At 35.4% G+C, this 25510-nt stretch overlaps 1 protein-coding gene across 2 annotated transcripts in view; it reads right to left on the reverse strand.

Moving 5' to 3' along the window:
• The window catches only part of LOC133516942 (protein yellow), a 29912-nt gene extending 5990 nt beyond the window's left edge, over window positions 1-23922 (reverse strand). Inside the window, exons 1-2 of one of the 2 annotated variants that reach the window (XM_061850007.1) lie at window positions 23793-23922; window positions 6957-7188 (exon numbers count right to left, since the gene is read on the reverse strand). In XM_061850007.1, the coding sequence (XP_061705991.1) occupies window positions 6957-7182 (226 nt within the window). In that variant the 5' untranslated portion in view covers window positions 7183-7188; window positions 23793-23922. Of the gene's footprint in view, window positions 1-6956; window positions 7189-9843; window positions 10076-23792 lie in introns of those variants that run through there. The other variant, XM_061850006.1, reaches the window with a different exon arrangement.
• Window positions 23923-25510: the final 1588 nt, after the last annotated feature.

Here is a 25510-nt window from a genome sequence, read left to right on the forward strand (position 1 = left end):
TCTTCGAAGGCCGTAAAATATGTGAGACGCTCTTATGGCTCCAGAAATAACATATTATTAACTAACTGGAAGAGATCCCATACAGGGATAAGTTCGCCTTTGTTGTATTTAATTTACTATGTAACTGTGTTTTTCGTGTTTTTATTTCTATGTCCAATAAAGTTTATACATACATACATACATACATTATTGCAGGTGACTATACAACATCTTATTACAAACGCTTATTAATCTTTTCAACCGAGAAAACCAAGCTGTATAACTTTGAATACATTAGCAATTTGGATTTCAACGTAAGTAGTCTTTCACTAAAAATCTATTTTGCAGAACTCTGCATTGCTCTCGTGTTTCGAGAATTTTAAAGCAAGTACATATCAACTGACAAGATTAGTTCCGTATAATGAGTTTGATCATAATATATTCATAAGTTGATATAAATTCGAGAATGGAACGCTACATTGCGCAGAAGCAAGACTATAGGCACTGACATTAATCATCAATCAACGTTTATCAGTTGATGCGATCGATAAACTAACTGCGCCTACTCTAGGTTAGGTACTCTTACGCAAAATGGTCATACTCGTATTGGATGTGATTGAATTTGATAATTGTCATAAATTGTCAGTAAATACAAATACTGAGTTTTTTTATGAAGGTATCTGTATATAATCCTTCAACATGGAATATGAGTTTGACCAAATGTTTCAATTAGTAATAAATTAAATTAGGTACTGATATAGATGCTATCTATAATGTTAGTTATTTATTTTATATTTTAGGAGCTATCCACTATCATAAAAAATACTGTCCTAGTTTTAACTTTCATAGGTGTCACATAGGCATAAGTTCTGCAAAACGTAAATATTAATTTGTAATTCAATAACTATACCAATATTTCTAAATTGATGGCAAAATGAATATTTAAAGTATAAATAAATATTTCCTAGGTAAACTCGAACTTATAAGATAGGTAAAACTGTGACTAGTCAACCAGAGCGGTTGAAAAAACAAATACCATAAACCGCCCAACTATACTCCAAGATACAAGTGCGAAAAATATGAAATTTCGAATTACCTATTTGCACGTGTATAGTACAACGTTTAACAGTACATATGGCCCTTTTAAATTTCGACATAGTTACGTAATGTGCTAATTATCGTACTAGTGCAGTAAAATAGCACCATAAAATATGTGACACGCTCTTATGGCTCTAGAAATAAAATCGTGTCAGATATTTTTGCAGTCTTTGTTATGTAACATATTATTGCAGATGAATATACAACATCTTATTACAAACGCTTATTAATCTTTTCAACCAAGAAAACCAAGTTGTATATTAAATTTGAATAAATTAGCAATTCGGATTGGAACGTAACTAGTCTTTGACTAAAAATATGTTTTGCAGAACTCTGCATTGCCCTTGTGTTTCGATGATTTTAAAGCAAGTACATATCAACTGACAAGATTAGTTCCATATAATGAGTTGGATCATGATATATTCATAAGTTGAATGTTTCGAAATTAACGTAACCAATGGGTTAGTTTAAATGTATTCTCCATACTTTACTTCATTATCCAAGTGTCATTCGTTCAAAATTTAATAAAACAAAGGCGAGAAGTCGTGAATTGAATACTACCTATTGATGGAAATGTACTAACAGGCCAATTCAAACATACAATTACATCAGAATAACATCTAAACAATATCATTTAGTTTTCGTGCAATTAGCTCATCTCATCACTTGTCACGTAGGCGCCCGCGACGACTAGCCTGGACGGCGAAAGAGTTAGTCATAATACCAGTGCGATGTAAAGGTATGTAAAGCGGGCCACTCACACACCTGCCGCAGGGGCAATATTGGAATTGGACCCTTAATTGCCTCCTTAATTGTGATGTGTGTAGAGAAGCAGGGGCAATTTTTAGATTGGGCCTGCAGCAGGGCGGCAGGGGCGCAAGACCTTCCTAGCTCCTTAGATTGTAACTACCGCCCTGCTAGGTTGTTACATGTGTAGTACGATTGGGGCAATTCCAGTCAGTTCATTGGCGACTACCGAACCAAACGGAGGTCACTTGTCACAATGAATAAAGAACGTGAAATTTGGACACGGATAATAGATGTATATAAAGGCCGGCCCCACATGTGGGATAAAAAAAAACAAAAAATATTTTGATCGCGACATGCGAAACCAAACTTTCGAATTAATGTTCGAAATATATCGCGAACTCGCCAACGGTGTAGACATTACAAATTTCAAAAAAAAAGCAATCAGGTCGTCTCAGAGATCCGAAAGAAGTCATCCACCGAGTACAGTGCATCGGAAATTAACTTTGCCTTTAGCTTGTTCTCGAATGATCGACTATTACATGCGCCTCTAATGTCATCCGGTATTGCATTATACACCTTTGGGCCGATTGTGTGCAGCAGTTTTTTTGATTTTGCCAGTCTAGTCGGGGGTGGTCGCAACTTATGTCTCTGCCTTGTGTTACGATTGTGGGCGTCCCCGTAGGTCGAGAATTGATCCAAATGAGTTCGTACATATTTTGCAATTTCCAGGATGTACAAACTTGGTAATGTCAGTATTTTGTACTCCTGGAACAGATTTCTAACGTCACGATCCCACGGGACGCCAGCCACGACTCGCATCGCTCGCCTTTGTAACCTGAACGCTCTTTCTCGTTCTGCCGCGTTACCCCAAAGGTCGACGCCATAAGCAAGAAGCGAATGAAAGTAGCCGTAGTAGGCTTTTTTCACATTGTCGGTATTAAGGCTAGGGCGCAACCTACTAAGTGCGAAACAAGCAGATGAGAGCCGACTGCACAGGGTGTCGATGTGAGAACTCCATGTAAGACCGGAATCTACTATCAGACCGAGATATTTCACCTCATTCACCTGTGGAACCGGCTGCCCATACCAGATAATGTTTAGATTGTGATCTTGCCTGCCCCGGAGCTTAAATCGGATGATGTTCGTTTTTTCCACATTTAATGCCATTCCATTGGCCATGAACCATGATGCCACGTGATCCATGACCATACTAGTTTTGGCTACGAGTTGCGCATGGGTGTCAGCGGCTACGATTACGCACCCGTCATCAGCAAATAGGACAAACACAGCCTGGTCACTGGCAGTAGTGAAATCGTTCATGAGTATCAAGAACAGATTATTACCCATACTCGAACCCTGTGGTACAGAACGCTCTTAAAATATAAAATAAAGAACTAACATTATAGATAGTATATATTTACATAATTAAAATTACTACTAATTTAAACGTTTTGGTCATACTCATATTCCATGTTGAAGGATTATATACAGATACCTTCATAAAAAAACTCAGTATTTATATTTACTGACAATTTATGACAATTATCAAACTCAATCACATCCAATACGAGTATGACCATTTTGCGTAAGTAGTACCTAACCTAGAGTAGGCGCAGTTAGTTTATCGATCGCATCAACTGATAAACGTTGATTGATGATTAATGTCAGTGCCTAGTCTTGCTTCTGCGCAATGTAGCGTTCCATTCTCGAATTTATATCAAATGCAAGGCGTTCACAGTGCTTAGGTAATTAGCTGGTAGATAGATATATCCATAAGTACATATTAATGATTTATGGATATATCTTATCTAGTACTGTGTTTGTTAAGTACATAGTAATAAAATTTAATGCAGCATTAAATTTTATTAATAATGCTCCTGAAACAGTTTTAAAAATAAATGTTTCACATATTTCTGCTTTCATGAAATTAAGATTAAAAATCGGCTAAGAGCATATCGAGCTATGCTCAGTGTTGTGAAGTTACCATTCTGTCAGAACAGGCCAAAAGTAGGCTATTAATTAGTACCTAAGTATCAACACTGACTTTATCATATTTATATATTTTGACAATAACCGTAAATAAACCATAAGGATAATTATGGTGAGTAAGGATTTAGTCGGTGGTCGGAACCTATCACTCACGCTTTTTCTGATTAAATCAGCAACGCTAACCCTGTTTAGTCATTCTCACTACATAGAGTTTACTGGTCTGGATGCATGATGATAATAATATGCATTTCTCTACACGCAAGTATTGCAATAACGGATTAGCTTCTAATTTAAATAATTTGTCGCATGTCCGTACTGCACAAATTATAGGAGCTAGTAAGTTGGTATATCTACCCACATACGTAATGTGCTTACTCCATTAGTGACAGTATAATATTTCCGGTTTTATTTCTAGTAATTATACTGTAGAAATATTATGTTGACTTACACGTGACTTAGGTACATCTACCTCTTATCTACCTTTAAATATCTTAAATAGAATATTTTTTAAATAAATATAGTAGTAAAATTAAAGATGCATTAGCAAGACATAAGTAATATTATCGCGCGAGACTCGATATGTTGATGCCTGCCTAATATTTGTTCTACACACTTCGCTGGACAAGTTGTTGATTAGCTACTTATATCACTTATATGTATGTACGCACGTTTGGTTTGCATATATGGGTGATTAATTTAGTTATTAGAAATAATACTTGAATAAATTACCCAACTTGTTTTAATTATTTATGTATGTAGATTAAAGTATGCCATTAATGCCTATTTATAACTTTAGTAAGTACTGCAATGAACCAACTGTAAACTCACAGAAATTAATGGATTTTGATATTGTTAAAATTAATAATTAAGTAGATTTTTATTGTTCCGCACCCTATCCAAATTCTTTTATTCCATAATATATAAAAATAGGAATATGTGTTGTGAATAGCTTCTATTTTTTTAAGTCTATTTATTTGAATTTAGTTTTCTAATGATACTAATTTGAATTTAGAATTCTTATTTTAATCCGCCATTAGTCCCTAATTATTTACAAGTGAGTATTTTATCACAGACGTTTAGTTGTAGGTATCAAATTAAATTATGTATTAAAAATTATAATGAAATTAAGTTAAAAAAATGATTTTGAAAGTAATATATTTAAATGACGTGAACTATCTATTTGCTATTTCGATCTTACAGAGGACCAGCTTAATAAACGTCAGTATAAGCCTATGCCAAAAAAAGGAGACCTCAGCAACTGTAGCAACTGGAGATAGGCATTACTTTGCTTTCGATCCCATCCAAGGTGCTCTGCAAGATCATTTTGGATAGGTTGTCGAAGGCCGTTGAACCTCTCATACGCAAAGAGCAAGCTGGATTTCGACCCCACAGATCATGCACGGATCAAGTCAACACACTGCGTATCATTTTGGAACAGGCTACTGAATGGCAGAGGGAAATGTACCTAACGTTTGTAGACTTCGAAAAAGCCTTTGATACGCTAAAGTGGGCTTGTATCTGGAACCGTTTACGTGAAATTGGGGTCCCCGAGAAAATCACCAACCTCATTAAGGCTATCTACAAGAATTACTCTTGTAGAGTGACGCACAATGGCCTCGTCTCGGAGGATATTCCAGTGAATGCGGGTGTGCGACAAGGGTGTCTTCTTTCTCCTCTCCTCTTCCTTTTGTTCTCGATGGCATCATGCATCACACGATCGACAATAAGCGCCGCGGCATAGAGTAGGGACTCTCCAACGTCTTAGAAGATCTGGACTATGCCGATGACCTATGCCTGCTGAGCCACACACGCGCTGATATGCAAGCCAAGCTGGACGACCTTCGAAGTGAGGCAATGAGGACGGGACTCAAAGTTAACATCCGGCAGACCCAGGAGATGAGGTGCAGGGCGGCAAGGCACGGTACTTGCCGCCCTGCACCTCATCTCCTGGGTCTTCCGGTCCTTATTGGCACAGAGGCTGTGGAGCAAGTCCACAAATTTACTTACCTCGGGAGCGTCGTGTCGGAACTGGAGGGACCGAAGAAGACATCGCTTCGAGAATAGCCAAAGCAAGAGCAACCTTCGCACGGCTCCGACCCGTATGGCAATCAAGTAAACTGACTCGGAGAGTCAAGCTCAGAATATTCCGATCAAACGTAAAAACCGTATTGCTATATGGATGCGAGACGTGGAAGGTTACAAAAGACATCTCGCGCCAGCTACAAGTCTGTGTTAACCGCTGCCTCCGCCGCATTCTCGGTGTATACTGGCCCGAGAAAATCTCTAATGCCAGCCTCTGGAGATGCTGCAATGAAACCCCGATCGACCAGCAGATCAAGCGCCGGAAATGGAGTTGGATTGGGCATACACTCCGAAGGGATCCTAAACACATACCGAGGCAAGCCCTAGACTGGAATCCCCAAGGAAAAAGGAAACGTTGCCGTCCAAAGCAGACCTGGCGCCGGACTATAATTGCAGAGGCGAAGGCTATTGGGAAGACTTGGAGCGAACTCAAGCACGAAGCTCAAGACCGATCCAGATAGCGGCGCACTGTGGACGCCCTCTGCCCCATATAGGGGACATAGGACAATAAGTCAGGTGTGCAGGTGTGCGAAGAAACCTCTCCTAGCTCCACGATCTTCTTCATCAAAATTGTATAACTATTCTTTTACTTTTAGTGCTGTTCGGTTGTGGAATGCTTTACCATTAGACATTAGATATGCTAATTCCCTTCCTATTTTCAAAAATCTTTTGACAACTCATTAGCTTTCGCTGCCTTTATTTATGATTGTATAATATAGGTATGTATGTATAGTATGTAGGTATGTATTATATTATTAGAGTATACAACTGTTTGCGTCTTCAGTTAGTTGAATTATATGTATATCGGCACTACCCGTTCAATGTTGTAAGCAGTACTACTACTACTGCCACTAGTAGGCATTTTGGAAGTTGATGATTATTTATAAGTAATAGGCAACGGTCATGATGATGGCATTTAATTATTCACTTTCTAAGTTTATGTCATTTTATCGTCTTGTCTATTAACTAGGTTAATGCTTATGTTGATTATGCAATCTTATACCAGTTAGTATTTTAAGACGATTATTAATTGCCATGAAAAATAATAATAAAAATACCTGCAAACCACCTAGGGACGCTGACAAATAGCTTGTTTCTCCACCTCTCGATACCCACGGGCAGGGCATTCTCGGGTATTAGCGCCCCCGTTTGGATGGCCTGTTGTCTGGTATACTGGTCTGGGTAATTCCAGTCCAACGCGTTCCAGGCATACAACTCCTGAAGTTTCACCGCGGCTGACGCGATGGATACCAAGGTGCACAGTATAAAAAACTGCACCGACATTTTGATCTGTGGGAAAAAATAAAGTTAGGGTACAACGTTACTGTCAGTCTGCCAAACGACTGACAGGACTTTGTTTTATTTTTAAGTGCGTTTCGGAAAACCGAAATTTTATTTTCTGAAAAATACTTTCATTTTGTTCATAAATAGTAAAAACGTAGAAGAGAAAAATGGGATTTCATAAGAACATTTTCCACCTAGGAGTATCTATGAAACCCATTTTTGCCGCTGCGTTGTCTTATTAAACTTTAACATTTTAATACAAAATTAAAAGGGCTAAAAAAATAGTAGGTACATTTATTACGATACAAGTGCGGAAAGTAGGAAATTTTCACAGAGTGGCGATAAATTAAAATACGACCGAAGGGAGTGTTTTAAATCGACACGAGATGGGAATTACCTTTTTGCACGTGTATCGTAAAACGTTTTACCGTACATATTATGGTCCTCTTAATTTTCAACATAGGCACGTTAAGTGCTAGTGCGGTAAAGTAGCATCGCATGTACTGTATATATATTCCGATTTATAGTTTATGATTGGAGGAAAAAAAAGAAGTAAAATGGTGACAAATTGAGTACTTAGTGAATGGAATATATAATTAATTAACAAACAAATGATTAAGGAAAAAAAAATATTGGTAACAACGTGCGACATTATTGCCAAAAAGCGATCTCTTACAGACAACATTTGGGTAGCAGAAGCAGAAAGAATTTCTTTTTCGTATGCCTATTAAATACAGTATATATGATTTACTGCCGTTCAGTGGATGTACGTGTAATTACGAGCATTTGTACGTGCATAATCACTGACTCGATGAGCTATAGAACCGGCTTGCTTGACCTCCAATAATTAGGGGTCTTATGTGAGCACCGATAATGGCAGTTTAGTCCTTTATCGCTGCTGAAGAAAACTTTACACTTGTAATAAATTATATACAAACCAGAACCACCAGAAGAGTCCAGGCCTCCGGGTGCAAAACGATGACTGTGCTTCTTACAACATAAGAGTGAAAGTGCCGAGTAGGATATACAGTCAATAGAAAAAGGCAGGCCCTAAGTATGTAAAAATCCCCATACAAAACTGTTCATTTTTTTCTGGAGTGTACATATACTATACCATAAACTTCACAAGCTGCATGAAAAAGAGTCATAGGTGACTTCATTAATAATCATAATAAGTTATAATGGATTCAGTTTATTATACAGTGTGTATTTTTTATATACCCACAAACTTAAACAAGACAGGTTTTAGTGCTATAAAACAATTCTGTTTTTTATTTTTTTTTATTTAGGGCCTGTTTTTCTATATAACAAATAAATTAACTGTCAGATAAAACTATCTTAAGTTGAAAAGGTGCCTACCATTAAAGCTTATCTGAAGATCGTGAAACGCCAACGATGACTTTATTCGTCAGATAAGTGGCAAGTAGCTTCACTGGATATTGTAAAATAAGCCCTTCGTTGTGTCTGAACTACAAGAGCGTAATTAATTTTTGTTCTTTTTTTTCGTGTCAGTATGTATTGTTTTTCGTACATCATGGTCACTTGTGACAGTTGTGACGTCGCATCATGCGATGTTTTGAGTTAGACAGCGTGCAACGTAGTGATACCTTCCTTGCTGAATTATTTTATAAAGAAAAATAATTCGGTCATTTTTTATAAAACCTATTAAAGTGTGTTCATTAACGCCTAAACATGCTGTATATTTCAAATAATAATAACAAAGTTTAAAGTACATTTAACAACAAATATAAATATAATGACTAATACTAATTTCTCTCTCGATGAATGAGAGCGCGACCTTGTTATTAAGCCTCCGATATCAATAGGCCGTCAATCTGTCTCGTTAATTGTATAAAGTAACAGTTGAAATGTTTACATAGACACCTATATCTCTCTTGTCCATATACAATAATAATACAAAACAATACTCTTTGCACATCTCACACAGTTTACAAAGGCAATCAAATAGAGGCAACAACAGGTGGTCTTATCGCTTAAGAGCTCTCTTCCAGACAATCTTTGTGTAGCAGAAATAAGAAAATTAGAATACGCAGTACGTGGTGCAGAGACAAAAATATAAAAAGTCGTAACGAATCTTATAACACAAAACATTAATAACACTAATAGGTATGAGTACACATTATTTTAACTAATTAAAAAAAAATAGGACCTGATAAACTTACCGTGATAAAAATAAACTATGATCAAGCGTCACTTGACTAAATAAATAAATTGATAGTTTATTAACTATTTGTACGATGTAAAATAATTTTCGATGTCACGAAATCCTTGGAGAATACTGAATTTTTTTTAGATGTATTTATAATAAATGTTTTTTCTCAAAATGTTAGAACAAGTTTTTGTATTATAATTTTACACAGACTAATATGAATATAATATACTCTCCGCTACTTAATCTATAATTAAAATGATGAAAGGAATAGTTAATATGTTTTAAAATTAGGTAAGATTAGGGTCAAATCAATTTATTAGGAAAAACTAATAAATTTCTTAACACACTTCCATGCAATGCACTATTAGGATATCGCCGTCAACTTTAAACAGTCCATCCGTTTTAGCACGCACTCTAATCAGGCACTTCCATCGTCGTAATTGATAACCACACAATACATACTACTAATATTATATATTGGTACGTACATAGTTAGACTGGCATCCAAAGAAACTATTCACACGACAGCTGGAAGTGGACTGGGGGTTCAATCCACTAACCTCATCAATATAAAACTTTGGCAAGACTCCTACCAGCTGACACCACGAGTAAGCGAACGTAGACCGGCGAATAGATAGACCTGTCTCGTAGGTAATTTAAAACTTTAGTATACATCCTACTTGCATTCCTACAAGAGTAGTAGGCGGCATATTACCATCTCACTCTTGCATATAGTTAACTTTGCAGGACTTCAAGCAAGACGCCGAGCTTTTTAGAAATAAATATGGATTGAAATAGTATACTGGTCTACCAACTTAGTATCTACTATAATATCTATGAATTTGTCTCAACCAGTAACTAATTAAATTACCATATTTTATTTAACATGCTAGGACATATAACACGTTTTTAGCGTTAATGAAAGGGTATTGTACAAAACACGAAAAAAAAATACTTTAATAGGAATTTTAACACTGAGAATACCTACAAATGTTAAGCAATCAAGCTGAACAAATCTCGAAATCTCGAAGTGCAGGACTTATTGATAATATGCTGTTACGTCACAATAGAATATATTATCAGAGTACGTCTTATCACATACTAAATCGAAAATCGAAGGGTGGTGGGGTTGAAACTCAGGCTGCAACTTTCCATATCCCTTTGATATTTAAAGTCGCGATACAATTATTTATAAACATCGTACATACCATGAATAAGTAATAATAGTAAGCCATGTCTACAAGATTGTTATATCTTAATAAAATAGACCCAATAGGAGACCATTGCATAATTCAGGGTTAATTATGATTTCGGATTCGTGGTCAACTGCACGTTGGCTTACTTGTTTGTAAGCCATAGGCTATACTCTTATTTGTGCCAAAATGTGGGTGTCAACCAGTTACCTACGTCTGTTGATTAGGTGATTTATAAGTTGCAGCTTTCACTAGCTCTTAGCAACAGTTAGTAACAGTACAACATAAGAAGTTACCTACGTATATTTAAAAAAAATATCGTTTTTAACGCGAAATAACTCAGTGATAATTTAGATATTAAAACACTACTAGCTACTTCATTTATCGTGCTGGCCGTTCTATTTAAAAGGTTACATAATTGTACTACATTATTTCAATTCGTAGTGATTAAGACATGGGCCGGAGGCGAGGTCACTTTTTAAAATTCACTAGGGAATCTAATCAAATGTGACATAAATTAGCACCTGATTAAGGTTACATTTTATGTTAAGTGGCCGTTTTGATTTTATTCACAAAAATGTCAAATTGATAGATTTAGTCGATGAAATTGTACACCTTTAGTTAACTATTAGAAATAACAAGTAATGGTTTCTATTAGCGATTCTTGTTATCTTTCATTTTTATAAATCATTTTTTTTAAACAGACTCACTTAATTAGTCGTGTTTTCTTTTCTGATGGTCGTTTAGGTAAACGCGCACGTGAAGCACTGATTTTGTCGATCTTATTTGTAAACTTCGTAAAGTATTGACTGTTTAATAAGTAATTTTGTATTACACATATCCTGTACTTCAACTTTAATAGACTACATTTTTGTTATTATAAATTTGAAGTAGTGTAAATGAAAGTTAGACGAAATCAAATTCTCCAGAAATTACTCCAAAACAAGTGATAATTATTTGATGATTTTTTTAAAACTTTTCCATCTCGTCACATATTACCCGGGACGCACGCTTGCGACCTCATTATTAAAAGGCAAGAATAGAAGACGCGCTAATAGAAACCAATACTTGTTATTTAGATATTACGTAACAAAAAGCGTAAAATTTCAACGACTGTTTACTCTAATCAATTTTAAATTTTTGCTCCAATATCGTTACCGGGCTCTTAAGATTTTACAATTACATTTTAAGCTCAAATCTCCAGGTTACTGTGTAATCGATGACTTACTAGAAATATACATAAAGTCCATAGCTCGCAGTTGGTGATGTGGCAACTCCACCTAAGACACTATACCTACACTACATCACATAAAGATCACACCACAGCAAACTTCATACTAGTGGCCGTTGCAGCCGGTAAATACGGCGTTTCGTGAATCGAAGATTTTCTTTGGGGGTTAGTCCTTAAGACCCAAAGTTTGATTAAAAAAGTGGAGCCACCAAGATTTTTGATTTATAATTCTTTCTCCCTCAACTTAAACTTGATATCTATCGACATCATTTTTTTAAATGTTAACATATATAGTCAGCAAACGAGCAGACGAGCCGCCTGATGGGAAGCGGTCATCGTCGCGCATGGACATTAGCAACACCGTAGGAGCCACTTAAGCGTTGCCGACCCTTGAGAACCCTAAATACCGTTATTACCAAACGTTACCAAACATTGTTTGGTATCGTTTTCGTATTGGAATCGGGTATGTAGTATCATATTGACACCATTTGGAAGTAAAAACATACAAAATATTAAAAAACAACCTTTTTTTAATTCCTCTTCACGCTTAAACCTGTGAACCAAATTCATTGAAATTTAGTATAGATATAGATTTTATTCCAAAAATCATTCCTTAAGAGGGGGCTACCACAAATTTGTAGTTTTTATTTTGAATTTATACACATTTCAATGAAGGTCAAATGCAATAATATACTAGACTAAATACTAATAATATACTAATGCAAACATAAGGATACTAGACTATATTTCCGACGGCGGACTTAAAGAAAAACCTTAAAAAGTAAAAATTGATCCGATAAAAAATCACGAAATCATATTTATTTTTCATTTAGTTTCAATTGTATACGTAATTATTATGAAATAGTAAGTGATAAAGCTGAGGGATTTGACTAGCAAATTTTTAAACACGAGCGATCGTCAAATCTTCCGTCGCAAGTTTCGCGAGGCGCGCCTAATTTTTCTTCCTTTTTAATTTCCTGGTTTTACGCCACCTCTTCAGTGGGTGACAAGGGGGGTGGAAAATTTATATTTTATTTTCCGTGTGTCCAAATTTCATTGAAATAAGTTCAGCCGTTTATTACGTGATGAAGGGAAAAATAACCAATCATACAAACCTTCATATTTATAAATTTATAATTCACCTATTAGTAGTATCTCAGATCTTATATCTATGAGTAGTATGCATTTACTAAGTAAGCGTTTACACATGACATGAGTAGGTTATTATGAGTCGTGTTTTTGAGTTTAATGGCTTACTGTGTCACGCGCACTTGAAGGTCTCCTTTCGTCTATTTTCCATATCATTGAGCTGTAACTACGCCTTTTAGTGGTTTGTTGATCCCATCTGTCAACTATTTAACCTTATTCATTATGAAATATGTCCAACATTGTGTACTTTCTGACGGATTAAACAGAGATAGGGAATAATCCAGCAAAAAGGTCTATATATGCGGCTATGAAGCAGTTACGTTGTTAAGCGACCCTTATCTATTGGTTTGAATTGCACTGTATAGATGTATTTATGACTTTATGTACCTATCTATCATTAGCAATTTTGGCACCCGAAAACAATTTAAGTAAGTATAGCTGTATTCATAATCTTATTTACACAAAAATCTAAATAAAGTGAGATAAAATTCATTTATTTCTAAAATTACAAAATAAAAATAATCTAAATACTATAATTAATAATGGAACCTACTAAAAACTAATCCATATAAAAATAATCCATTAATTTACATTAATAAACATCAAAAACAATCTATTACAGGTAATGTATATAAAAATAAGTCACTTAAAATACATCACAATACATTAGTCAAAAATAATAATAAATCTCAATTCTGAATCTGAATCGTCCCCATTATTCCCGCTGTTTTCCCCGCGGAACTGCAATGGACATCTGCTGAAACAGATACGACCCAAAGTGAGGATCACAGCCCCTCTCGTGCAAACGACGCCCTAATTCTTTAATGAAATCGCGAGCCTCTGACCCCCACGGCTCTGCCGTCTCGTTAGCCACCGGCACAAAGTCGTACGAGGTCTCCAGATAGACACCGGCATAAAGTCGTACGAGGATTCCAGCGCCGACTCGATGGAGTATTCCAAAATGCACACCAAAGGACTCTGAATACTTAGTCAGGTCATAAGCTCTGTCGAAAAGGTTATGATCAGGGCTCGAGAACAAATCATGCCGATAACGTCAAGCCACTCATAGGGTGATTTAAAATAGTATTTTTATTTTTCATAGGTGTTTCTCAGAGCGTTTCAACCGCTGTCAGTCAGATCAGTTCTGGTTATTTTGAACGAGAAAGGTAGTAGTTTACCGTCTTGGGGAACTTCGACATAAATGCGGTCCCCTGCTGTAAGCGGTTGAAACGCTCTAAAAAGCACCCGTAAACAATTACCACTTATCATTTATCAACCTCTTTATCAAACGATATCGATATGAGTAGATACGTCTTTGACTGACATTGTCAATCAAATGAACAATAAACTGATTTTGTTAATGTTTCGCTGTTGTATCATTACGATTTTGTGTAGGTAGGATTTATTTTTACTATTGTATAAAAAGGCGCTATAAAATGTCATCTTTAATAGAATATTGTTGCAATTTTCCGTTCTTGGAAGTACGTGACAAAAACGTATATTGCTCTTGCTGTGATCAAATTATAACACCGAAGATAAGCAATATTAAAATACATTTGGAGCAAACCAAACATGTCGGAAACGTCGAAAAAAAGAGGCAAAGTGAATTTAATATGAACCTTACAAATTGTATGATAGCAGCAAACATACCGTGGGTGCAACTATAAAATGAAAACTTCTGCAATTTAATTAAGAAATGCATTGACTGTGAATATGCAAAAACAGTATACCAACGGAAGCAAACCTAAGATTACGCTATTTGCGATAAATATTTAAAAATGCCTTTTCTTCTATGCGAAAAGATATCGGGCCCACCGATCTTCTAGAACTTCATCATAAATGTGGGCAGGGGACTGTCAGTGGGTGAAACGCTGTGAGAAACGCCCATGGATCGTGACATTATTTTATTCAAGACATCACCCTGTCACCTAAATTCCATGGAATTAAGTTTTTACGATTATTTTGTTAGTTAGTGCGACATGTTACACGGTGGTTTAAATACAAACATCATCCTGTGTGCAAAATTACGTCACTTTTGCGTCATCCGCATGATTTGTTCGAGCCCTGGTTATGATCCCTTATTATTCATATATATGGGTTGAAAGCTTATTTAATGTTGAATTACTTAAATTATAATTAAACTTAATTTGCTGCCTCAGTTTTGCACAATTCTATGTAATATTTAGAAAAATGTTATAAAAAAATATGCAAAAAAATACGCGACTTGTTCGAGATGATTTTGATCCCTAGTTATTTATTTTTCTTGTTTACATGGCTGAATCTTACATAAAATAAAAGCTGTTTTTTTATCTTTCCTAAAATATATAATTCATGTGAATTGGTATTGCCAAACTGCAACTGTACGTGTTTTACCAAACATTCTCGTAGGATGGCAGTCAAAAATTTGCGTATCATTGAAAAATACCCTAAGTTAGCTGAAGTACAGACTTGTCGGACAACTAATTGCAGGTGATAAAATAATGTTCTAATAGAGTAGGTTCATACAAATAAACGATTGTACCTATTTTATTAACGTGACACTGATTTTTACTCCCTTTGGTAAAGTATAATTTTTCACAATCCAGCCGCGTATTTGCGTCTAACGTCAATCCCAAAGTAAACAAGTAAAAAATAAGACGCGATCTAAAGGGTCTAGCCGCAATCCTATAGTGAAACTGCCCCTGGCTGAAATGTATACCTTTCTTAGAAGCGTTAATTGGTCTTATTATAACATATCATTTTACAATATTTCAAGTCTGGAATCCCCTTGGTTTGGATAAAAAATATATATATAAGTAAATAAAATCTTTTTTAATTTTTCTAAGCTAAACTAATTGTTAGATTTCTTTGAAATTCGGATTTTGCATTAAATACCTAAAAATTGAGGTTGTCGCCCTCTTATAAATAATAAAAAAAAATTTAAACAAAAAAAAATTTTTTTTAGGCCTTTGTAAATAAGTTAGAACCTTGATTTTTTTTTGAAAATGTATTGCTATTAGTGCCATGTATAATCCGTATTTCAAAGAAATCTAACCATTAGTTTAGCTTAGAAAAATTAAAATAGCTTTTATATATATTTTTTTTTATCCAAACCAAGGGGATTCCAGGCTTGAAATATTGTAAAATGATATCTTATAATAAGACCAATTAACGCTTCTAAGAAAGGTATACATTTCAGCCAGGGGCAGTTTCACTATAGGATTGCGGCTAGACCCTTTTAAACTAATTATATTACGTTTTGATCAGTATGAAATAAGCTTTCAATTAATCGCAAACTTTTTTTTTGTTAAAAGCTTTGTATTACCATATTATCAGTCAAAACCTTTGTGACAGAACTTATGACCCAACTAAGTATCCAGTATAATGTATAAAAACAGATATATCAAACAATAAGAGAAGTATATCAATTTCAATAACAGTATATATTCTGCTACAGGAAACTATTAAAATTCCATACCAACATATATCCGAGATGACTTTGATTTTGATCGTACGAGTAATTTGTAACATTAATTACCGACCTACTAACCATCAGAGAAGTACAACACTATTTGTGTTTGTTTATATTATATATTACAAATCGCCTGATGGTAAGCGATTACCGTCGCCCATGGATACCTGCAAGTCCAGAGAGGTTGTAAGTGCTTTGCCAGTTTTAAAGATGTACCTATAATAAAGTTTTTGAATGTGAAATAATAACAAACCCCAAAAACCCCAAAAGAGCTAGACTAAAACTTTTATGAACTAAAATACTGCACAAATCAAAAATCGGAAAATGGATTCGTTTTACTATCGAAAAAATGTATCGGAACGAGTAGTCTCATTATAACATTAGCAACAAAAACACAGTCGTTTTTGTTGTGTAGGCTGCATCCTACAATGCATTCAAGGGAATATAGATGCATCCTTTGATTTCATTGGTACTAAGTTGGTTGTTTTGTAAAGAAAGAAGTCATTTTATTTTGGCGGCAAATTTGATAGTTGTTCCATGAATATTGTGTGTGACATGTCTGTCTACTACCAAAAAAATATTTTAATATCAGTGTTCCAAAAGGTTCATGATTTCCAAGGGCCAACATAGACGGTCCAATGAGCCGCACATGGGTCGCAAGCCATGGTTTTCCGACCCCCTCACAGAACATTAGGGAGTTAATTACCTACTGAGGCTATACTTGCAATCAGCATGTTCGTTTACTGGTGTATCATGCCAATTATTTAGGCCGTCCACATGCCGGACGCTTAATTGTGCGAAAAAAACGTGACCGGACCTAAAATTTTCCTTTGTTGTAAGGCCGGCACTACATCAACGTTGTGTCAACTGCGAAGGTTAATGAATTGATAATTTATCAAAATGCTTGGAAATTTGTCAGTGGTCAAGTCAAGATCGTTTAGGTTTGGATCATAGAGCTAAGAAGGTGTAGAAAATTCAGGTATTTGTTTTGTTCTTCGAGAAAGCCTGCGTAAATGGGTCGGGCGGAACTTTCCATAGTTTAACAGTGTTTAATTACTTAGACTAGAGGCACTTTCTTTTAACAATTACACTTTTAAGTCAAAATGTATACAGAGGTAAGTAAATATGTAAATATTATCCCTCTCAGTTTTAAACTTCTTCTATTCTTGGTTTTTTATTACATAATAAGGCTACTGTAGTGGCACTTGATAAATAGGCAACAACGCATGTATTTATTTATTAAGCCCACTATTTAGTAGCTTGACAACAAACAACATTTTCGAGAATCAACGAGAGTGAACGTAATCGCTCATGGTGTCAATAATTTATGGCGCGACATTGAAATACATATTTCAACTTGTATTATTAACTTACATGACGGACATAATAATATGTTGGGTCGGTCATAAATTAAATATAGTTTAACATAAGTAGTTTATTTTAATTGAGTTAGTATATACACCGTGGTGTGTAACTCGACAAATTTAACCACGTATTCCTGAGACCATAGCAAAAAATGTTACTTATGAATTTTGGTGAAATTTAGCAAAAAAAAAATTTGTCGTTTTTTTTTGCATTTTCTGCACACTACACATTATACCTACCTAACCTACTACTACCTAAGTAAGGTTTTATTTATTTATTTACGGATAAAAATCGCCAGTGTCCTTTAAAACCTTAATATCTGTCAGTAGGTATGTCTAACCCAAGTCACATAGTGGCAGTGTCGCAGCCAAAAAAGCGTTTTTCTGTAAGATATTAAAGAAACAAATTTTCATAAGAATTATCAAGGCGCACACGGAAAATTTAAGGCATTGGCCAAGCGCCTAATAGACGCAACGGGTGGCCGGAAGGCTGGGGCATACCTTGCCCAGCGCATTGGCGTTGCCATTCAGCCAGCCATTTGGGCACCCTACCGGACGGCACAGACCTGGGGCTAGTTTTTTATTTGTAGGCTTTTACTTTTTATCTACCTTTAGTTTAGTTTAATTCATAGGTTAATTTATTTCTGTTAATCTTTATTTATTTATTTTTAGGCCTAATTTTAGTTTAATTTGTAAAGTACCCGTTCAATTAAATTTGAAATAAAATAAAATATACTAAATATGAATAAAAATTATCACTATCTTTATAAAACAAGATCGATTTTAGGAAACTTCCTATGACGTTTTCAGTCTCTAATTGCTGTCAAGGTTTAAAGGTGTATTTAAAAATCTGTCGGGTTACTCTAGCCCACGGTGTAAATGTACCATGTTGTACAGTAACTTATTGCCTTTTTGTAGGTAGTGACATCATCACATTGCAAGTAGTTTTAACAGTCCTCTCATGGTGTTAAAACTACCTAAAGATTTCTGAAGAGACCGAATAACCTTAGCTTGCTTAGCCTTAAGGTTGACTAGTAGAGAATCCCTCGTTGCGTGGCATTAAGTTCGGCTTTTATACTGTATATTTTTTCTTTTGTGCAATAAAGATTAAATAAATGAATGAATAAGGTGAAAATCTGTGGGTGCAAGGTCAGGGCTACAAGGTGGATGCATTAACACTTCCCAGCCAAGCCTTCTAAATATTTGCTGAGTGGCTACATATATGTAAATAGGTATATATATGTAAATATGTATATAGGTAAATATGCGTGTGGTCTGGCGTCATACACAATTCATTAGGTTTCTTAAAGTGAATGAATGAAGAAGTTAAAGAAATGAAAGAAGTCAAATATCGGGCATTTGTGTATACTTAGACTTTTTCAAATGGGTCTAAATTGCTTGCGGTTAACCTCTAGCTCTTTACCTATACTGTATTTATTAAATAATAGATATGTATGTCGATATTGCTCCCCTTACAAAAATGGCATCGACTTTATCTTTATGATTTAAAACGATTCAACTAATTTTGTGCTATTCTTACTGTCACTATCACAGTGTGGGTAATTCGCAATACCCGTGCAGCTAGAAGATATTGATACAATGCCTGGCTAGTCTGCCTGTGACCACGAATGTAATGTCACGTTTGAAATGTCAGGCCTAATAATTAAAGTAAGTGCACGGGATTGCGTCCCGTTTCATACATACATACACATAATCACGCGTATTTCCCGAAGGGGTAGGCAGATACCACGAATTCCCACTTGCTACGATCCTGACATACCTCTTCGCTTCCTTCACTTTCATAACATTCCTCATACAAGCTCGCCAGTTTAGGGTGCTCTTGGCCTGGCTTTTCTTCAGGATTTCCCGGATTTGATCAGAGAAAGTCCGCCGAGGTGTACTCGGTTCAGCTCCCTCTTCTACTTTCCCCTTATACACTCTCTTTGTTAGCCTTCTTTCCACGTCGCCAAACCATCCCAACATACCTTTCTCAATTTTTGTTACGACATCTTCGTTATACAGGGTGATTCATGAGACGTGAGCAGGACTAAGCCTACACAATCAGTAAATGTTAATGAACCGTTCATCATCATATTTAAGTAAAACAATCTCGCTTTATTTCTGTTATTTAACTTTTTGGGAAGGACAAATTTGATAATCTACAATCATGGACACCCTACAACACTTAATTAAGAAAGTTAAAACCTCTTTAACCGTTATGACAGCAGTTTGATTATGAAGAAAACAAAATGTCACACTTGAGTGAGATACGATTTTTCAAAAGTAACCAGACTCCGATGACATTCAATTTGTCACTTGTTATGGATAAAACAAAGAGGGTGACCATACATGGCGTAAATAAATTATAACATTTTTTTTGAACAGTAAAAAATAACAGAAGGTTAATCTCACAAATACTGGTAGGAAACAGTTGCTTATAACTTACTGAATGCTCAAGCTTGATCCTGCTCACGTCTCCTGAATCACCCTGTATATATCTTCGTTCAGTCCACACTTTTCCCTTATCACAATGTTCCAAATTCTATCTTGTAATCTCACACCACACACACTTCTCAACGCTTTCATATCCACTGCATTGACTTGGCTCTAATGCCTCTTCTGCCATACCCTAACCCAACTTTCGCTACCATACATAGCTGTAGGCAACAACACGTATGCATAGCCAATCGTGCTTTTTGCGACACCTTCTGTTTTAGTTTTAAATTTAGAAAATAATAATGTTTTTCAATGAATTCGTTTTAAATATTGTTTTAATATGAATCTAATGCAACAATATAATACAGTAATTAATACGAGTAGGTAATATAGGCTAAGGTATCTGCTTAAAACTAAAATTCTACTGGTAATACTGTTACTGTGCCTATCTGTAACCTCTATATTCTGGCCGGACACAGTTTATTACAAAATTAAATCATGCAAATAGCTGGGAACAAGCACGAACAACCCCAGCGTTTTAACACATTTAACATACGCACGATACGAAATTCACACAGGGTGCGTATATTCTATTTATTATAAGATAATCTAACAATATAACTAGTTTTTTATTGTATACTACGTCGGTGGCAAACAAGCATACGGCCCGCCTGATGGTAAGCAGTCTCCGTACCCTATGTAAGCCTGCAACTCCAGAGGAGTTACATGCGCGTTGCCGACCCTAACACCCGCCCCCCCTTCCCCTCGTTGAGCTTACTCACCGGCAGGAACACAACACTATGAGTATGGTCTAGTGTTATTTGGCTGCTGTTTTCTGTAAGGTGGTGATGGAGGTAGTTACATACTTATCGGTAAAGGTAATGATGTATGATGTGGGATCTATGGAGAGAGACCTAAGCTCAGAGCTAGCGTCAGTATGGGCAGACAGGCCTCGAATCTTCCAGGCAGAAGTTATCGCCATCAACAAATGTGCGGAGATTAACCTCGATTTAAACCTAAGACACCAACATAGTATACCTATGTACATCAACTGAGACAGCCAGGCTGCTCTACTGGTACTAGAATCCCTTGAGTCTAACTCAAAACTAGTCCAGAATTGTAAAACAAACCTAAATGCACTGGTTTACTCCAATAAAGTCATACTTAGATGGGTACCAGGGCACTCCGACAAGAGGCCATTATCGATTTTAGTCGCAAAAATGTCAAATTGATAGATTTAGTCGATGAAATTGTACACCTTTTGTCTATTAGAAATAACGCACGGCACGGCACGTTTTGTTATCTTTCATTTTAATAAATATATATATTTTTTAAAACAGACTCACTTAATTAGTAATTAGTTTTTTTCTGATGGACGTCTAAGTAAACGCGCGTAAAGCACTAATTTTGAAGCTCTTTTTTGTAAAACTCGTAAAGTTTGGACTGCTGAAAATAGTAATTTTGTATTACTTCAACTTTAATAAACTACATTTTTTTTAATTATATAGTAGTCTAAATGTAAGTTACACGAAATCAATTTTCTCCAGAAATTACTTCAAAACAAGTGACAATTTCTATGCAAATCGACTTAATTTTAACGTAATTTTTGATATTTAAATAATCTACAACATTTGATGAAACTGTTCTTATACATCATTTTGTATAATTTTACCACCATAATTTTATGATGAATTTTAATAACTGTCCCTTCTTGTCCCATATTACCGGGGACGCACGCTTGCGACTACATTATCAAAAGGCAAGATGAGAAGACGTGTTAATAGAACCCAACACTTGTCATTTAGATATTACGTAACAAAAGTACACAATTTCAACGACTAAATCTAACATTTTTACTTTTTTGCATTAAAATCGTTACCGGGCTCTTAACGGGAACGAAAAAGCGGACGAACTTATTAGAAAGGGCGCAGACACACCCCTGGTCAGCGGCGGTCTGTGGAATCACAAAACGGGATGCATTATTCTCTGCTGAGCAACTTAGTAAAAACGAGAGCAATCGATTGGTGGAAGTTCATCAAATGACAAGAACACTCGAAAGCTAATCAAAGGATTCAACAGCAAAACTCAAAAGACACAAAGCCTGCGCGGTGACTAGAATATTGACTGGAAACTGTAAGCTGAACAAACACATGTTTCAAGTTGGAAAGAAACGAGATGCGACATGCAGGTTCTGCCAGGAGACAGAGGAGACTGCAATGCACATTCTCTGTTCCTGTGAACCACTAATGCCTAAAAGAATTACCTACTTAGGACGGCATGTTGCAGCCCTATGAGATACAGAACATTACTGCCCATAGAATCTGGAACCATAGAATTGAATTCCACGGGCATTAGTAATGAACTTTAAAGGGCCGTCACAATAGATCACTGCGTGGTCGACGTGGACTCAAAGGCCTGCAACACCCACAAATAATAAATAAATACATACTCGTACTTATCACAAAATAATTACCTACGCCGCCGTATTACGTATGCCGCCATTAGACTATGATGGAATTGACCTTATATATGATCCCTATCTGACATCAATACTTCAATGATCATACAGTGTGTTCTTAGCCATTGGACAGACCCTGAAATCCCATGTAGGGTAACTTCTCAGGAATGCTCTAACGTTAATATTTTTTTAATTAGAACAAAACATAAAATAATACATTTTCAAACAAAAGTTAATTCCAATAAACTACAACAAAAAGAAACATGCTGTAGTAATCATCGGCAGTGTTTTTGACAATTTGTTCGAAAATGTTCGGCAATTATGACATTTGTCAAAAGTCAGAATCTTATTAGATATATAGAATACTCTTTATTTGCACACCTCCATAAAAAGATACAAGCGGTCTTTTCACTAAAGAGCGTATTTAGTGTCATAAATAAAGAAAGATAATCAAAAAGGTCGAAGAAGGTTTCATAATATTCTATGAAGATGTATTACCTCAGGAGCTACTTATTAACACATACAGATTGCTCCAAGGTAAAAAAAAGTGATTTGTTAATTTCTTCGTAACCACAACACAGTACCTGTTGTTATGATACTTTGTATACTGATACTGGTTCTAAATAATCTAATGTATATTGTACATTTCGGCTTTGTCCAATGGCTAGGCACACTGTATAGTATATGTCAAATTTGTGGTTATTACACCATCATAGGTTTGTCATTTTTCAATGACTTCTACATCTATGATCCCATTTCTTTGATATTTTAATTGCGGCTGTCCTCGAATACAAAAAATATTTACCGTCTATAGGTAACAAATTCCTAAAACGTCTAATCTTACAATATTTAATAGAAATTTGGAGTATTTTACTAAAACGCGATTGTATGTTAAAATTAGAAAATGCTATGGCATAAGGTAGGTTCGGAATATGACTGCAAGCAGCACTACAGCTGCGCGAAACGGGAGAAGTAATTGTCAGTCTTCTTGATTAAATGATTGGACGTTTTAATCGCGACACTTTTCAATTTACAATACACGTTTAACATTTTTTTTTATATAGGTTAAGCAGGCGATTGTCCATGATCTCACCGAGTACTCTCACTACATAGGTAAGTAGGTTTTATAATACATTTTTTTATTATATTACTTACGTAACTGGGGTACTCTACCCGTTGATTGAACACACAATTAAATAATGCAAATATAATTCAACCAAATCGCTTGAGCATAGCACGGTTCGTTTGAGCTCATACTGCGCAGATCCCGTTAGTATCCACATAGCATCGGTGCAGTGATTGATAATTATAATGCACCTCGGCTAACAGCACATTGCTATCAACATGATGTACTTAGATAAAGGCCGAAAACAGCAATATGGCGATACTACGCAGACAGACAAACAGTAGTCCACGATGGGTATATCGGCATGCGTACTGATAACGCGATGCATTTAGGTAAAACTGCCTTAAGTTGGAACCTAGATATTTTCATTTGACCACTAAATTTTCATTGAAGTAGGTATATTACAATTTTGAAAACTTAGAGGCCTACTAACTGATATACAGATTTATCGAATAATGTATGCTATCATATTTTTTTTCGGGTAATTTCTATTGCCATTAGGGTTTCTGGTTTCTCGAGGCACGGGAATTCTCGACCAGGATTTCTCGAGTATCTCGAGAAATTTGTAAAGTCTCCAAATACATGATGTTATTTTCAATTTTTTGCTTTATTACAAATCAGATGCATAGGAGTCTTAGGTGAGATCAATAATCATACAAATAGTAAATTTTTAGTTACCATAAATTCATAAATTGCACTTTATAATCAAAAATTCAACAACTAACAAAAAAACTATAGGTGTAGGCGTACGCGCCGGCGACGTAATAGGCTGTAGTGTATTTATTTAGGTATTTAACAAAATGTAAATTAACCACAATATGGTGTTTTATTAGGCAAGAATATTCAAGTGAATTAATTTAACTCAATGTGGCAAACTTACAGAAGATTTAAATAAAATAAATAAATAAATCTTTATTGCCACACAACAAAATACAAATAATATACTTACTCAACGTAATAATAAAGCTGCTAAATTGTGCTTATTTATTAAAAGTAAATTCATTTTGTAATATTTGTTATTACATGGCCCTGTAATTCGCCTTCTAGCATTAGAAATAAGATAAGTGATCTAATTTTGACGTGTCTTTTTATTGAAAAACACCGTTGAAAAATAAGTCGAGGCAAATATGTAACAATTATAAATCATATTACTCTTTACACTCACATTATTTTGCGTTCAAAAGTAATAGTTACAATTTTTTAAGCGTTTTAAATAAAAGACGCGTCAAGACTGTTTACCTTTTTCTAATGCTAAAGGAAGCATAGTAATGAACCTTAAACAAGAAGAATTCTTTAGACATTTGAGGGAAGTAGTTCAAAAGTTACATAATATGAAAATATGTTGAAGCCAGAATGATAGGGGACGGATCAAGGCAGTTTATTATTTGGTTGGTTAACTAATAAATGTTTAAGTACCTGACTAACTGTAAAAAAAATAGTTTACATTTATTTAACTACCTTAAGAAATACACTATAGACACATCACGTGTTATACGCGTGTTTTCTGTTACTACTAGAACAAGAGATTTATTTCTCGAGCTCTCGAGGCATTGAGTTTTTTATTCCGCCTCGGCGAAGGACGAACTTCTCGAGATTTCCCGCCTCGAGAATTCTCGAGCAGAAACCCTAATTGCCATGCTTTTTCAGTAAACTCATTTACACTGAAATTAACTATCGAGAAAGCGCATCATTAAAGCCTTCAATATTATTATTATTACCTATAATATATTATATATTTGCGATAGAA

The sequence above is a fragment of the Cydia pomonella genome, chromosome 4, assembly GCF_033807575.1.
Source record: "Cydia pomonella isolate Wapato2018A chromosome 4, ilCydPomo1, whole genome shotgun sequence".
NCBI classification, from domain to species: domain Eukaryota; kingdom Metazoa; phylum Arthropoda; class Insecta; order Lepidoptera; family Tortricidae; genus Cydia; species Cydia pomonella.